The 16,095-nt window shown below is 41.3% G+C and overlaps 1 protein-coding gene and 1 long non-coding RNA gene across 2 annotated transcripts in view; both read left to right on the forward strand.

Annotated features, from left to right (window-relative positions):
• LOC149443264 (uncharacterized) overlaps positions 1-7,281 on the forward strand; it is a 93,072-nt gene extending 85,791 nt beyond the window's left edge. Inside the window, exons 3-4 of the long non-coding RNA XR_016306674.1 lie at positions 6,916-6,979; positions 7,067-7,281. This is a non-coding gene — a long non-coding RNA (uncharacterized LOC149443264). The remainder of the gene's footprint in view (positions 1-6,915; positions 6,980-7,066) is intronic.
• A 3,548-nt stretch (positions 7,282-10,829) lies between these two features.
• LOC149443268 (olfactory receptor 5AP2-like) lies at positions 10,830-11,848 on the forward strand. Its single transcript, XM_089655675.1, has one exon. It carries the CDS (start codon positions 10,916-10,918, stop codon positions 11,846-11,848), a length of 933 nt encoding a protein of 310 aa, XP_089511801.1. The 5' UTR covers positions 10,830-10,915.
• Positions 11,849-16,095: the final 4,247 nt, after the last annotated feature.

Genomic DNA, 16,095 nt, shown 5'->3' on the forward strand with positions numbered 1-16,095 from the left:
AGGTCCTCCAGAGTCCTGAGGAGGCAATAGAGCCACAACCTGTGAAGTCATCCAGCTGACCTGCAATAATCCAACCTCAATAACAGACTCACAGTTACCAATTACCATGAGTCATACAAGATGATTTTAGCTACAATACACCGCAGTATTCTAGTAGCACACTAGAGGGTGCTACATGTACAATGCAAACTTTTGAAGGCACTATAACATAGGATCTAAGAGACAAACTACTGTATGTTTGGAGAAGTGTTACTCTATACAGATAGGGCTGCCTTGATGCAATACCCATGTTTAGGAATATGCCTCTGGCAATCTGCAAGGACATGAATGCACACTCCTCCCTGTCCCCACCTGGGTATCACCAACATGCTGACCATATAGGCACAGCAGATCTCCTTGAAAATGGGTCCAACTCCTCTTTTCCAGCATGCAATGAGGTACACGTTCCCCAGGGAAGCAACATCACCCTTAGTACTATTTTTTGACACCCCTTTGAATATTAGGCCAGAAAATGGGCATTTTTGATTTGACAGATTCAACCAACCTACCAATTCCCAATTCCAGAATGCACATTGAGCTGTACATGTGCAGATCAGTTTACATTTCCAACACCATAGCAGTGTGCAGGCATGAATATCTCCCAAGCACGAGCGGTTGTGAAGTCATCCTACACCAGGAAGAAGCAAGGGGGAGAGGATACTGCCACAGGCATTATAACAAGTATTCCTGCATTTAGTTCCCCTTTAAGGCCCTAGCATTAACTGAGATAAATTTGATAATCAAAGTAATTGGTGAGAATGCTAGGGGCCTAAAAAAGTGACCACAGCAGGTAACTTGCACCTTAAGAGTTGTGGAGAGGCCTGTGGTTGGATCTTTCTCAATGATATTTTGATAGTTTTCTGAATGTGTCAAACTTCTGAAGGATGATGTCTTGGGTAAGAGAAGGCTGGTTTCATGATTTAGTCTACAGTTTTACTGCCTGTGTAATTCTTACCTCCTTGTTACAGTGCTTCTCCTAGTCCCCTTATTCCTTTCACATGTGTTGTTGGTTTCTATGCTCACCTATGGGCATCGCCTGCTATTCTCTGGGTTTATATTTCCTTTCTCTTCCATTACTTTGTGGCCTACATCTCAGTTTGCTACCTATATATAAATGTGCTTGGTCAAGCCCACGTTGCCTGAGCAACTTCACCATTCTCTGCTTACTATTTCATGTATCCTGTGTCTGACTACCTGTATACCTACCCAGTTTGCCTGCTATCTGTGTTTGCCTGCCACCCAGCTTGTCCTTGGTTTGTTTCTTGGTTTTCCTTCAGGTTCCCATTGTTGTACTCTGTACATGTTAGTGGTCTCTGCATTCTCAGCTTGGAGTACCTTGAGGCCCTAACCCGGTTCCATCCCCACCATCAGTGAAGAAGCAGCCTGGGATGTAGACTTAGACGCCCTGAGGAACCCTTAGTTGGTAAAATACAAGGGCTCACTATCACAGACTACTAACAGTTTGCTCAGGTCGTAAGCTCCTCGGAGACACCACGGCCTATTTCAATTTTGAAAGGGATCAAACCGGCTATGTCACTAGAAGCCCAAATTATGAAGTTATGACTGTCCTATTTTGGTCACACTGTTAGAAGAGAGAGATCACTGGAGAGGGAAATAATATTTGGAAAGATCAAAGGCACAAGGTGAAGAGGAAGCCCAGCTACTAGATGGTGGGATACATTGACTACAGCTGTGGGGTTTACACTGGAGGATCCTACCAGACTTGCACAAAATGACTTCTTTTTAGAACTCTCTTTCATCAAGTCATTAGGACTCTGACCTGAGTTGACAGCACTTAGGAAGTGGCAAAATTCTAGGAACCTGAGGGATGAATGTTTGGGGTGTTTCACTGGGGTATACAAATATGAAAATTGTGCTGTAGTCATGCAGCATGTGGCCAATTGGAGCAGGAGTAATCAGTATAGATTTTATTGTTCTGGATTATTGTCTCTTGGTTTTTGGTTTGGATAGGTAGTGCTGTATCTAAGATTAATGGTTGGTAATGTAGGCTGTCCTAGATTATCAAGGTGCTAGGAAAAGAGAAAAGGGAAAAAGACTAAAGAAAGAGGAGATTGAAGATGGGTATAGAACAGTGGGGAAAGGAAGGGTGACACGAGGAGTGGAGGGGTGGATGGGTAGGAGTGGAAGTGGAGAGGAGTGGGTGGTATGTGGCAACCCCTGGGAAGCCCATTAAATATCTGACAGGTCATGGCAGGGTTGGTTATGTGTTTTCAAAGGCTGTTGGCAAGGCATCCACGCTAATAAATTTATTGTCAATACGGGAGGATGCTGGAAGGTGTTTTTGTTTATCAGGGACCCATTCATTCTTTTCCTACATTTACCAGAAGATAGGATCTGTGTATTCATGAATAGGCAATGGTTGATTGTCCACCATGAAGTCTGCCAGTTTTCACTGGGATTTATTTAGTTGGCCCAGTTTGATATGCAGTCGTGCATGCCAGGGAGAACTTTTGGCTTCAGTTTGGAATAGCATTAGCATTTTATTTCCCAAGATAACACAATTAGTTGTGAACTCTAGAGGGAAGTTTTTCACTGAACTTCCTTACAGTAGAAACTTAGTTGTTCGTAATATCTTGGGAATTAGACTAAAAAGCATTGTATATAATAAGTATATAAAAGAGGATCTATAAAATAGATAGCTATAAGACAGATGTGACTGTGTACAGTTTTTAAACCTGTGCAGCTTCTGTATCAATAGTTATTGGATGAAATGTTAAGATCCAGGGAAGTCTCATTTGTCTAGTAAAACATTGGCACAAGTTTCTTTGGAATATTCTCTGGCAGCCCTTTGTTATTCATGTACACAGTTTGATGTATTTCTTAACAGAAACTTAAAATTCTATCATCTCGTATTTACGGTTTGTTGACCATAAACAATTTGATCCTCTTCACTTTGAAAATGAGCTATTTGTGGCATTAAAATAACTAAAAAAAAAAAGAATATAATGCAGCTAATTCTATCACTGTTTTTTTATGTTATTCATTGTTAATATGATTGTTCTGTATAATTATATATTCAGAGGCAGCGAGCAGCGTTCAGAGCTCTAATTTACATGAAGCATCTAAAAATACACAATAACATTTTAAATACCAAACGGCTTTTTACTGATTTTTACAGATGATAATTTAGCAACAAATAAACCACGCAAAAAAAAAAATAATTAAAATAAATAAATAAATTATATATATATACAGGTGAAACTCGAAAAATTAGAATATCATGCAAAAGTTAATTTATTTCAGTAATGCAACTTAAAAGGTGAAATTAATATATGAGATAGACTCATTACATGCAAAGCAAGATAGTTCAAGCCGTGATTTGTCATCATTGTGATAATTATGGCTTACAGCTCATGAAAACCCCAAATCCACAATCTCAGAAAATTAGAATATTGTGAAAAGGTGCAATATTCTCGGCTCAAAGTGTCCCACTCTAATCAGCTAATTAAGCCATAACACCTGCAAAGGGTTCCTGAGCCTTTAAATGGTCTCTCAGTCTGGTTCAGTAGGAATCACAATCATGGGAAAGACTGCTGACCTGACAGTTGTGCAGAAAACCATCATTGACACCCTCCATAAGGAGGGAAAGCCTCAAAAGGTCATTGCAAAAGAAGTTGGATGTTCCCAAAGTGCTGTATCAAAGCACATTAATAGAAAGATATGTGGAAGGGAAACGTGTGGAAGAAAAAGGTGCACAAGCAGCAGGGATGACCGCAGCCTGGAGAGGATTTTCAGGAAAAGGCCATTCAAAAGTGTTGGGGACTTTCACAAGGAGTGGATTGAGACTGGAGTCAGTGCATCAAGAGCCACCACACACAGATGGATCCTGGACATGGGCTTCAAATGTCATATTCCTCTTGTCAAGCCACTCCTGAACAACAAACAACATCAGAAGCGTCTTACCTGGGCTAATGAAAACCAGACCTGGTCTGTTGCTCAGGGGTCCAAAGTCCTCTTTTCTGATGAGAGCAACTTTTGCATCTCATTTGGAAACCAAGGACCCCGAGTATGAAGGAAAAATGGAGAGGCACACACTGCAAGATGCTTGAAATCCAGTGTGAAGTTTCCACAGTCTGTGTTGATTTGGGGAGCCATGTCATCTGCTGGTGTTGGTCCACTGTGCTTCATTAAGTCCAGGGTTAATGCAGCCGTCTACCAGGAGATTTTGGAGCACTTCATGCTTCGTTCCGCAGACGAGCTTTATGGGGATGCTGACTTCATTTTCCAGCAGGACTTGGTACCTGCCCACAATGCCAAAAGCACCCAAACCTGGTTCAATGACCGTGGGATTACTGTGCTTGATTGGCCAGCAAACTCACCTGACCTGAACCCCATAGAGAATCTATGGGGCATTGCCAAGAGAAAGATGAGAGACATGAGACTGAACAATACAGAAGATCTGAAGGCCGCTATTGGAGCATCCTGCTCTTCCATAACACCTCAGCAGTGCCACAGGCTGATAGCTTCCATGCCACGCCGCATTGAGGCAGTAATTGCTGCAAAAGGGGCCCAAACCAAGTACTGAGTACATATGCATGCTTCTACTTTCAGAGGTCCGACATTGTTCTATGTACAATCCTTGTTTTATTGATTGCATGTAATATTCTCATTTTCTGAGATTGTGGATTTGGGGTTTTCAGGAACTGTAAACCATAATCATCACAATGATGACAAATCACGGCTTGAACTATCTTGCTTTGCATGTAATGAGTCTATCTCATATATTAGTTTCATCTTTTAAGTTGCTGCACTGAAATAAATGGACTTTTGCACCATATTCTAATTTTTCGAGTTTCACCTGTGTGTGTGTGTATATATATATATATATATATATATATATATATGTGTGTGTGTGTGTATGCGTATATATATATATATATATATACACACACATATACATACAGTATATATATATATATATATATATACTGTATATATATATATAAAATTGTATATATAATTTTTAATGCTACATAACACTTTTCAAGATTTATATGTCAAATCAAATAATAATCTACAATGCAATGGAAATGATTAAAACAGAATTCGCAGAATGTGCCTATGTGTATGTATGGCCAAACGATATTTTAGTTATAGATAGAGTAAGGAAGGATTTGAGGCTTTATTAGGTTATTATTGCTGTCTGTGTCCCTACTGTTAAGATTCTCCCTTTACCCTTGTCTTGGTGACCATTACCACCGAGGAGGAAAGTAATGGAAAATCTAAAATGTTACAGTTGTCACTAGTACAAGAGGTGGGGAAAATCTTTAATGAGGACACCTCAATACAAAGCAATGTGCTTACACAGCAAAGCGCACACACAGCACACAGTAAAATACAACACAGCGCACAGTTAACCCTTTGATCGCCCACATGTTAACCCCTTCCTGCCCAGTGCCATTAGTACAGTGTCAGTGCTTTTTATTAGCACTGATCACTGTATTGGTGTCACTGGCGATGTCAATGACACCAAGTCAGTTCCCCCCCAGTGTCAGAATGCCCACCTCAGTCGTTATAAGTGGTTGATTGCCGCCATTACTAGTATAAAAAAAAAAATTTTAAAAATGAATTCCAGTATCTATACCACCATTTGTAGAAGCTATAACTTTCATGTAAACCAATTAACTTACACGTATTGGGATCTATTTTACAAAGACATGGAGCAGACTACATTTTGGCCTAAATTTATGACAAAATTTGATTTTTTTTACTGGACATGTTTAACCCCTCACCTACTGGGCACTTATACCCCCTTCCTGCCCAGGCCAATTTTCAGCTTTCAGCGCTGTCACACTTTGACAATTGCGCGGTCATGCAACACTGTACCCATATGACATTTTTATCATTTTTTTGTGACAGATAGAGCTTTATTTTGGTGGTATTTAATCACCTCTGGGTTTTTTATCTTTTCTTAAACAAACCAAAAACCACTGAAAATTTTGAAAAAAAAATGTTTTTTTTTTAGTTTTTGTTATAAAATTTTATAAATAAGTGATTTTTCTCCTTCACTGATGTGCGCTAATGAGGCTGCACTGATGGGCACTGATGGGCACTAATAGGCTGCACTGATGGACACTGATAGGTGGCACTGATGAGTAGGCACTGGTAGGTGGCACTAATGGGCATTGACAGGCATCACTGATGGGCACTGAAAGGCAGCACTGATACATGGCACTGATAGGCGGCACTGGCTGGCACTGTTAGGTGACACTGTTAGGTGGCACTGGTGTGCACGCACTGATAGGCAGCACTGACTGGCACTGATAGGTGGCACTGACTGGCACAGATAGGTGGCACTGATTGGCAGCACTGATAGGCGGCACTGATTGGCATTGATAGATGGCACTGACTGGCACTGATGGGTGACGCTGAAAGGCAGCTCAGATGGGCACTGATATGTGGCACTGATGAGCACTGGTGTGCACTTATATGTGGCACTGATGTGGCACTGATGGGCACTGGCACAAGGCACTGATGAGCACTGACATAAGGCACTGATAGACACTGACAGGTGGCACTGCTGGGGCTACACTTATCATCAGGGAACACTGATCATCAGTGCCCTGATGATCTAAATAAATCAATTTTGCCTCATGTTACTGTATTTGCATGGGTGTTAAAGGACTACTAAATCAGCATTTCTTACTTGTGCTACTTCATGTATTCATGTATGCTTTAGACAGAGGTTTACGCAGCACCAACTGTGAGGTAGTCATTTAGGAATGAACAGGATTTAAACTTGATATAAATAAAATGCACAAATGCATAAGGAAAATGTACAAGTGTGAATGAGCTCTTAAATTAATGATAGTATATCAAATAATGTTGTTCAAATGTATGTATTTGTTGATGCAGGGTGGAATTGGGACAAGTGGCGTCTGGCACAGGTTTTGCATGGAGTTTTACCGGGAGCTAAGAGGTGAATTATTTTCATGTTTTTATTCACAACATATAATAAATGCTATTGATCTGCACAATCCTGAGGTTTATTTCCATCCTTCCTTAGGTTTGGAATAAGATATCCAGAGAGCCCTGTTAGCAACTGGATGCTATGGCCACACACGCTGTTTGACCTCTCTGTACTAGTGGGATCAATGGATCCAGTAAGCAGATTTTTGTGATTCATGGTGATGGTGCAACAGGGGCGGACTGACAACTCATGGGGCCCCTGGGCAGGGGCGGACTGACAACTCATGGGGCCCCTGGGCAGGGGCGGACTGACAACTCATGGGGCCCCTGGGCAGGGGCGGACTGACAACTCATGGGGCCGCCGGGCAGGGGCGGACTGACAACTCATGGGGCCCCCGGGCAATAGGGGATCATGGGGCCCCTGTGTCCTTGCCCAAACTCAAAAAAGCCTATGAAAAAGTTACCTGGGGTATCTCATGGGGCCCCCTACTGACCCCGGGCCCTCGGGCAGTGCCCGAGTTTCCAAATGGTCAGTCCGCCCCTGCCCCGGGCAATAGGGGATCATGGGGCCCCTGTGTCCTTGCCCACACCCAAAAAAGCCTATGAAAAAGCCAATGAAAGGTACCAGGGGCATCTCATGGGGCCCCCTACTGACCCCGGGCCCTCGGGCAGTGCCCGAGTGCTCCAATGGTCAGTCCGCCCCTGTGGTGCACTATAAATATTGTACAGGTTCCCACGGATGGGTCCTGGAAGGTAGATATGTTTCACGATGGTTTGCGTTATGATCCCGTAACCACTTCCAGTCCGGACACTTTCACCCCCTTCCTGCCCAGGCCAATTTTCTGCTTTCAGCGCTATCACACTTTGAATGACAATTGCACGGTCATGCAACACTGTACCCATAATAATTTTTTAGCATTTTTTTGAGACAGTTAAAGCTTTATTTTGGTGGTATTTATTCACCACTGGGAATTTTTTTTTTTGCTATGTAAATTAAAATGTCCACACATTTTGAAAAAAGTGTTTTTCTTATAACATTTTGCAAATAAATAATATGTCATCATAAATCTTGGCCAAAATGTATTCCGTTATTTTTTTAGTAAACAAAAAACCTCAAATTAGTTTATAACCAAAAATTATAATTTTTAAACATTTTGTTTACATTTTTTTTACCTTTTTTTATATTATTTTTTATTTATTTATTTATTTATTTATTTTACATACTGTCACCCTAGCAGTACAGTGTCACCATGGTGACACTGTACTACTTGTGGGGGGTGATGAAGATTTTTTTTTTTTACACTGATTGCTTTTACACCCATAAAGGATGTAAAAGCAAACATATTTCCTTCTCTCTGGCTGCATTCTTGCAGTCATTGAGAAATACTGAGTGAGCTGTGATTGGTCACATGGTACAAGGTTGTTGTGAATAGCCTTGTACCATGTGACCTCTGTGATCATTCACAGCTTTCACACGTAGTAAGCAATGATGTCAGAAGTGACATCTTGCTTACTACTCTGCATGTGATCACTGATTGGCCAATCAGTGATCACATGATCGGGACCTCGTACAGAGGTCCCGTTCGACGATCGGTGTTCCACTGTGTCCGGAGGACACAGCGGGCACTGGATTGCGGTGCTGCGCACTCCCAGGGAGCGTGCACAAGCAGGGTGCAGGCAAGCTGTTTATAAATGGCCACCCGACCCTGCACTGCCACCATCTGGCCATTTATATACAACAGCCGGAAGGGAGGTGGTTAAGGGGGACAACTTAGAATGCAGTTTTGAGTACTCAGGGATTCTCACCCATGCAGGGTGAGGGGTTCTAAGGTGGTTTGTTAACCTTCCTAGCAGTCTGATTATGTCAGTATTTCTGTGCTCAAAGCAGTACATTTTTTTGCATGGAAATATTTAGTTTTTTTATTGTAGGCCTGTAATTCTTAGGAATAACTCACTGAAATCTGTCCGAAGAAAAGTCTAGTAAACATCCTGTGTATGATAAAACTTGAAACATGAAATCATAAATTATAATATAATAGATAATCATAAAAAATAATACAATAATAAATTTTAATCAATAATATAATCAAACCAAAAACACTGAAACTTGAAATATAGCGTCAAGTTTGCACATCGCTGAGCAAAGTCGCAAAATCGTTTTCAGTGTCTGATGAGGAATTTCCCCCACGAATCATTATCACTCAATTCTGCAAGTGGTTCTGATTTACTATCGCTGTTCTCTAGCCGGTCTAAAACCGCTTTTGACGTAAAGGGACGCTTTTTGGACGCCATGGACGTTTCTCAGTTTCCAGGCAGAAAGAACAGTAAAAATGCAGGCAGGGCACAGGACAAAGCACTCGGGACAAAATGTATGTGAAATGCTTTGATACAGGAATGTTATACTATCAGATTTTAGTGTATAGAGTGAATGGCACATTTTGAAATTTTTGAATTTCCCGCCGGTTCCGTCCCCCATACGTCCCATACGTACAAACGTTCACAGGGAATGGAACCTGGAAGATGGGTGCCGGCATCGGCCGGAGGACATGGCCGGGGACGCTGGAGAGGGGACATCACGGGAGCGTAGGACAAGGTAAGTGATACAGAGATCCCGGAGCAATGCTGCAGGGTATTCCTGAGTGTAGCTCGGGGTTACCGTTTTTGGAACTGAAACGTAACCCCGAGCTACACTCGGGAATACCGCCAGGGGAGTTAAAGAGGGAAAACTGATCTGCAGTATTCCCAAGATTATTAAATCCTGATATGGTTTCTGGAATTATAAGGTTCTGAGAGATTAAATAGTGCCTAGCTTTGACTTTGCTCAACCTAAATCAGAAGTTTCAAATAAAAAAGTCAGTAACATAGAGTATGTAAAAATAGTAACTACTAAAATGTTTGTGCTTGAATGAGGGACATGCAGAATATCGAGGCTAATCACTTAACTAGCCACCTAAATAAAGAAAACCACCCCCAACCTTCCCCCACCTGAAATAACCACACAACTCTCCTTTTATTGTGTCAAATGGCCATAGCAGCCCATTTATTTAACATGACAACTATAATATAATCAATGCATCAAGCAAAATCAATGTATTAACTGAACAGTAATGATCCCAACCGGGTTCAAGGTCTTTGAAGGCACTGATAATCACAGGAAATAACCTGGCTGTATATGCCACCCAGTGAGAAGGCTCCCAGCCACTACTACACAGCCTTGGGGACAATGCTACAGCTAAACAGTCTCAGATACAGCCCATTAACTACAAAATTACCAACATAACCTTATAACTGGGAAGGGACACCCATACCTGCAATGGGCCCAACCCATAATCCTCTAATGTAACCTAAATGTAACTCCAGCACTGTCTTCAAAGACCCAACGATCCCTGCCAGCTGCCATGACATAAACACTAGAACAATGACTCCAAGACAGAAAAATTTAATAAATAAAAATAAAAACAGAAAGAACTCCCCCCCCCCCCAAAAAAAGGCAAGACAAACACAAACGACACATCTGGGAACAACACAAACTAAAACACCAACCAAACAGGTCCAGGGAGGAAGGGTGGGAGAAACCTCACCAGTGCTGCCACAAGCTCCGACTGACTCCCAACTAGTCCAGCCTCTTCTCATTATCCTGGAGACCCTCCCTCTTTTACTTAAACTTCCAATCAGGTAAGTCACCATCATTATTCATAAATGTACACCCAACCCCACTATACATCTCAGCCTCATCTTCAAGCCCTAGTCTTGCTGGCCCTCCCCTTAGCTTTGCTGAGTTCCAGGCCATGTACTTTGTGTCCACAAAATAGACATAACCTATAAATTTACTAGTAATTTATTTTCAGATTGAAGTTTTCTCTCATAGAGATCTTTCTTCTTTTGTCCCCAGTTCCATTAAGCGTTCAGCTGTGTGCCAAGCAAATATTATTAGAAGAGTGTGACCATGGCAGCTGAGAACCAAAGTACAGTCATAGAATTCATTCTTCTCGGACTTACAGACAATCCCAACATGCAACCTTGGCTGTTCCAGTTATTCTCACTTGTCTACATGACCACGCTGGCTGGGAACATTCTCCTTATAGCGGCCGTAAGAACAGACAGCCATTTACACAACCCTATGTATTTGTTTCTTACTAACTTGTCCTTCTTGGACATCTGTTATACATCAATCATTGTACCCAAGATGCTACTAAACATTGTTTTATCAGCAAGAACTATTTCATATACTGGATGCATTCTTCAAGTTTACTTCTTTCTTTTTATGGCTGAGACAGAGTGCATACTATTGGCTTTCATGGCCTATGACCGATTTGTGGCTATCTGCAATCCCCTGCATTACAATGTTATTATGAATACGGTCTCCTGTACCAGGATGATTGGCTTTTCTTGGATGGCTGGTGGGAGCATAGCCTCCTTTGATATATATTTTATATGCCATTTAAGATTTTGTGGGCATATAACCATTAACCACTTCTTTTGTGAAGCTCCATCCCTTCTTCAGCTGTCTTGTGGAGATATTTCAGTGGACAACATTGTAACTTTGGTTGGTGGGTCCATATTGCTTCTAATTCCCTTGTGCTTCATCCTCTTTTCATATATACATATTTTCTTAATCATTGTGAAACTTTCTTCTGGGCGATACAAAGCCTTCTCTACGTGCATAGCCCATCTTATTGTGGTGGCCATCTTTTTTGGAACGGCCATATTCATGTACATGAGACCGAGATATTCAGATACCAAAGTGACAGACAAGATAGTGTCTGTGTTCTATTCAATTGTTACACCAATGTTAAACCCTTTAATCTACAGCCTAAGAAATAAAGATGTTCAAAAGGCTATTGGACATTTTGGAAGGTGTACAGTTTTGCTAAGATGACAAGCCTGACTGGATAACCTATTTGACACTTTTTATTTAATCAGACCCAAAACAGGGACTATCTGACATTTTGAAGAGGTCAAGACTGAAGAATGATAATATGACAAATAAAATAGTTAAGGGATTGAATTTGTTTTCCGCATAACTTCAATGATTCTGCAAAACAAACACCATCAGCATGACATAAACTGAATCCTATCTATCTATCTATCTATCTATCTATCTATCTATCTATCTATCTATCTATCTATCTATATATCTATCTCTCTCTCTCTATCTATCTATCTATCTATCTATCTATCTATCTATCTATCTATCTCTATCTCTATCTCTATCTCTATCTCTATCTCTATCTCTATCTCTATCTCTCCTCACCGGCCTCTTTATTAGGTACATCTTTTCAATTGTTTGGTAACACAAATTGCTAATCAGCCAATCACATGGCAGCAACTCAATGCATTTAGACATATAGATGTGGTAAAGATGACTTGCTGAAGTTCAAACCGAGCATCAGAATGGGGAACAAAGGGGATTTAACTGACTTTGAACGTGGCATGGTTGTTGGTGCCAGACAGGCTGAACTGAGTATTTCAAAACCAATGATCTACTGGGATTTTCACACTCAACCATCTCTAGAGATTACAGAGAATGGTCTGAAAAAGAGAAAATATCCAGTGAGCGGCAGCTGTGTGGAGGAAATGCCTTGTTGATGTCAGAGGAGAATGGACAGACTGGTTCGAGATGATAGAAAGGCAACAGTAATTCAAATAACCACTCATTACAACCAAGATATGCAGAATACCAGCTCTGAATGTACAACACATAGAACCTTGAAGCAGATGGGCTACATCAGCAGAAGACCACAGCGGGTGCCCTCCTGTCAGCTAAGAAGAGGAAACGGAGGCTACAATTCACGCAGGCTCACCAAAATTGTACAATAGAAGATTGGAAAAACGTTGCCTGGTCTGATGAGTCTCAATTTCAGCTCCAACATTCAGATGGTAGGGTCAAAATTTGGAGCAAACAACATGAAAGCATGGATCCATCCTGCCTTGTATCAACAGTTCAGACTGGTGGTGGTGTAATGGTGTGGGGGAGATTTTCATGGCACACTTTGGGCCCTTTAGTACCAACTGAGCATAGTTTAAATGCCACGGCCTACCTGAGTATTGTTGTTGACCATGTCCATCCCTTTATGACTCCAGTGTCCCCATCTTCTCACTGCTTCTTCCAGCAAGATAATGCACCATGGCACAAAGCCCAAATCATCTCACACTGGTTTCTTGAACATGACAATGAGTTCACTGTACTCCAATGGCCTCCACATTCACCAAATCTCAATCCAATAGAGCACCTTTGGAATGTGGTGGAATGGGAGATGAGCGTTATGGATGTGCAGCCGACAAATCTGCAGCAGCTGCATGATGTCAACATGCACCAAAATCTCTGAGGAATGTTTCCAGCACCGTTGCGGAATCTATGCCATGAAGAATTGAGGCAGTTCTGAAGGTAAAAGGGGGTTCAACCCGATTCTAGCAAGATGGACCTAATAAAGTGGCCGGTGAGTGTATATTTCTATCTCCCTGTCTTCATCACTGACAGCCACTAGTCCACACTAAGAATCAGAAACCAATCAATGTAGTTCCCAATCATGTGATCACCATAACCACCAATTATGTTGATTACATTTTGTTTCTTTATATACAAATCTGCTGGGTACAGTCGTCACTGTGCCTCATAAAGAGAAAAGCATAGTAACAACTGAAGCTATCATGTTACCTGTCACAGTAAAGGCTTTTTTTCTCAGGGAATAGGTACAAGAACTCACTCTGAATCACTCCTTGTCTCCACCTTTACTGACCTCTGGACACCATATCTTGGTTCCATCCCCTACCCACTTCCCAGTACTGTCCCTTTTAAAGAATACATAACCAAGTATCATTTTGTGGTGCTAAGTAAATTGTATTGAATTTATTCATGATAACAAGAAAAACAGTAAAATAGATCTCCATCATCAACAATAGGTCCCCCCAGCAACAATGGACCACCCGCAACAAAATACTGTCCCCCCCGCAACGACAGATCTCCCTGCAGCCAGAATCAATGGACCTTCCAGCAGCAAGCAGTAATAGACCCTTCCCTCAAAAGTAGATCCCTTCCATCAACAACTGACCCCCCCAGCAAAATAAGACCCACCCCCAGTAACAACAGACCCCCAGCAGCAACAATAGACCACCCCAGCAGCAATAGACACCCCCACAGAACTAGATCCCCTCTAGCAACAATAGACCCCCCCCCTGCAGCCAGCACCAATAGACCCTGCAGCACACTCCAGTACCCATTGCCGTTACATACATTTAGTGATGGAGGTGCTGGAACTGTGTTCCCCGCATTCCCACTGAAAAAAAGCCCTAGTCACAGTTTATGGTTCATAAAAAAATTGTTCACTCATGTAAAAGTCATTACATTTAAAACTATGCAATGTGTAATATTATGAAATAAATGCATTTTCAACACACATTTTCAACTTGCCAGCTTGTAATAATTAAAATGTGTTACAGAGTTCCAAATAAAAAAACTTATGTTATTAAAATCATTATTAAAGAAATATTTAGATAATCAAATAACTCATAGAATTGTGAAATGAATCAACACTGACACTGCTACATTTGGTCTGGGCCAGGGGCGGACTGACAACTCATGGGGCCCCCAGGCAATAGGTTATCATGGGGCCCCTGTGTCCTCACCCACACTCAAACCACACCCAAAAAAGCCTATGAATGGTACCGGGGGCATCTCATGGGGCCCCCTACTGACCCTGGGCCCTCAGTCCGCCCCTGGTCTGGGCATCTCGGCTTTCAATTATATCTGCTCACTAAGGGGTGAAGCATCAATAAGCCATGCTATGGTCTTTGTGAGTTTACTTTAACAGTCAAAATGCCTCAAAATTCAATAAATGAAAATGTTTGTTGTAATTGTAGTTGCTCAATAGAGATCAGCAAAATTGATTGATTTTGCTTTGCCAAAATTGTGGCATAAATTAGACCAACATACAGTAATTGATGTGCATTAAGTTTAATAGGGAACACAAAATTAAGATATTTTAAAGGGCAAAACATGGAGTAAATGGGTCTTGCTTATGGTTACTTAGGATTACAGAAGTGTCTTTAAACTTTCCCAGTGTCAGGAGCTTGTACAGTTATGTTCAAAATAATAGCAGTCAGACATCACTAACCGGATCAATCACTGTTTTTGGTAGAAATGATATTTCTACATGGCAAATAATTTACTAGCAGGTGTAGTAGAGTAATAGAAATCCAACAGACCCAACAGTCATGACATGCATGCTGCTGATTCTGTGTAATTGAATCACTCATTGAAAGGGGCGTGTTCAAAATAATAGCAGTGTGGAGTTCTATTAGTGAGGTCATTCATTCTTTGAAAAACAGGTGGCAATTATTGCCCTTATTTAAAGGAAGGAAGGCAGCAAATGTTGTACACACTGGTTACAGTGCATTTCTCTCTGAATTTCTGAGGAAAATGGGTCGTTCAAGCCACAGTACACTGTGAAGACAGTGAAGCATGGTGGTGCAAGCATCATGATATGGGGATGTTTCTCATACTACGGTGTTGGACCTATTTATCGCATACCAGGGATCTTCAAGTATTCTGAATACATCAGAATACTTGAAGATGTCATGCTGCCTTATGCTGAAGAGGAAATGCCCTTGAAATGAGTGTTCCAACAAGACAACGACCCCAAACACACTAGTAAACGTGCAACATCTTGGTTCCAGACCAACAAGATTGACGTTATGGAGTGGCCAGCCCAATCCCCGGATCTTAATCCAATAGAAAACTTGTGGGGTGACATCAAAAATGCAGTTTCTGAGGCAAAACCAAGAAATAGAGAAGAACTGTGGAATGTAGTCCAATCATCCTGGGCTGGAATACCTGATCACAGGGGCCAGAAGTTGGGTGACTCCATGCAACACAGATGTACAGCAGTTCTCAGAAACAGTGCGACTACAACCAAATATTCATGAAGTCATTCAAAGGAAAGCAAAATCTTCAAACATTTCTCAGTTTATATAGTGAATGTTTGAGTATGTAAAGAAGAATACAAACACTGCTATTTTTTTGAACAGTCTAATATTCACTTTTCTTCAATTTTTTTACAGGAACAACACAAATTTGATGTATTTTTCTTCATGTTTTGATTTGGAATAGAATGTGTAGTGTTCCCA

The sequence above is a fragment of the Staurois parvus genome, unplaced genomic scaffold (genome assembly GCF_062004578.1).
Source record: "Staurois parvus isolate SC_StPar_1 unplaced genomic scaffold, SC_StPar_1.0 ptg000860l, whole genome shotgun sequence".
Classification (NCBI taxonomy): Eukaryota; Metazoa; Chordata; class Amphibia; order Anura; family Ranidae; genus Staurois; species Staurois parvus.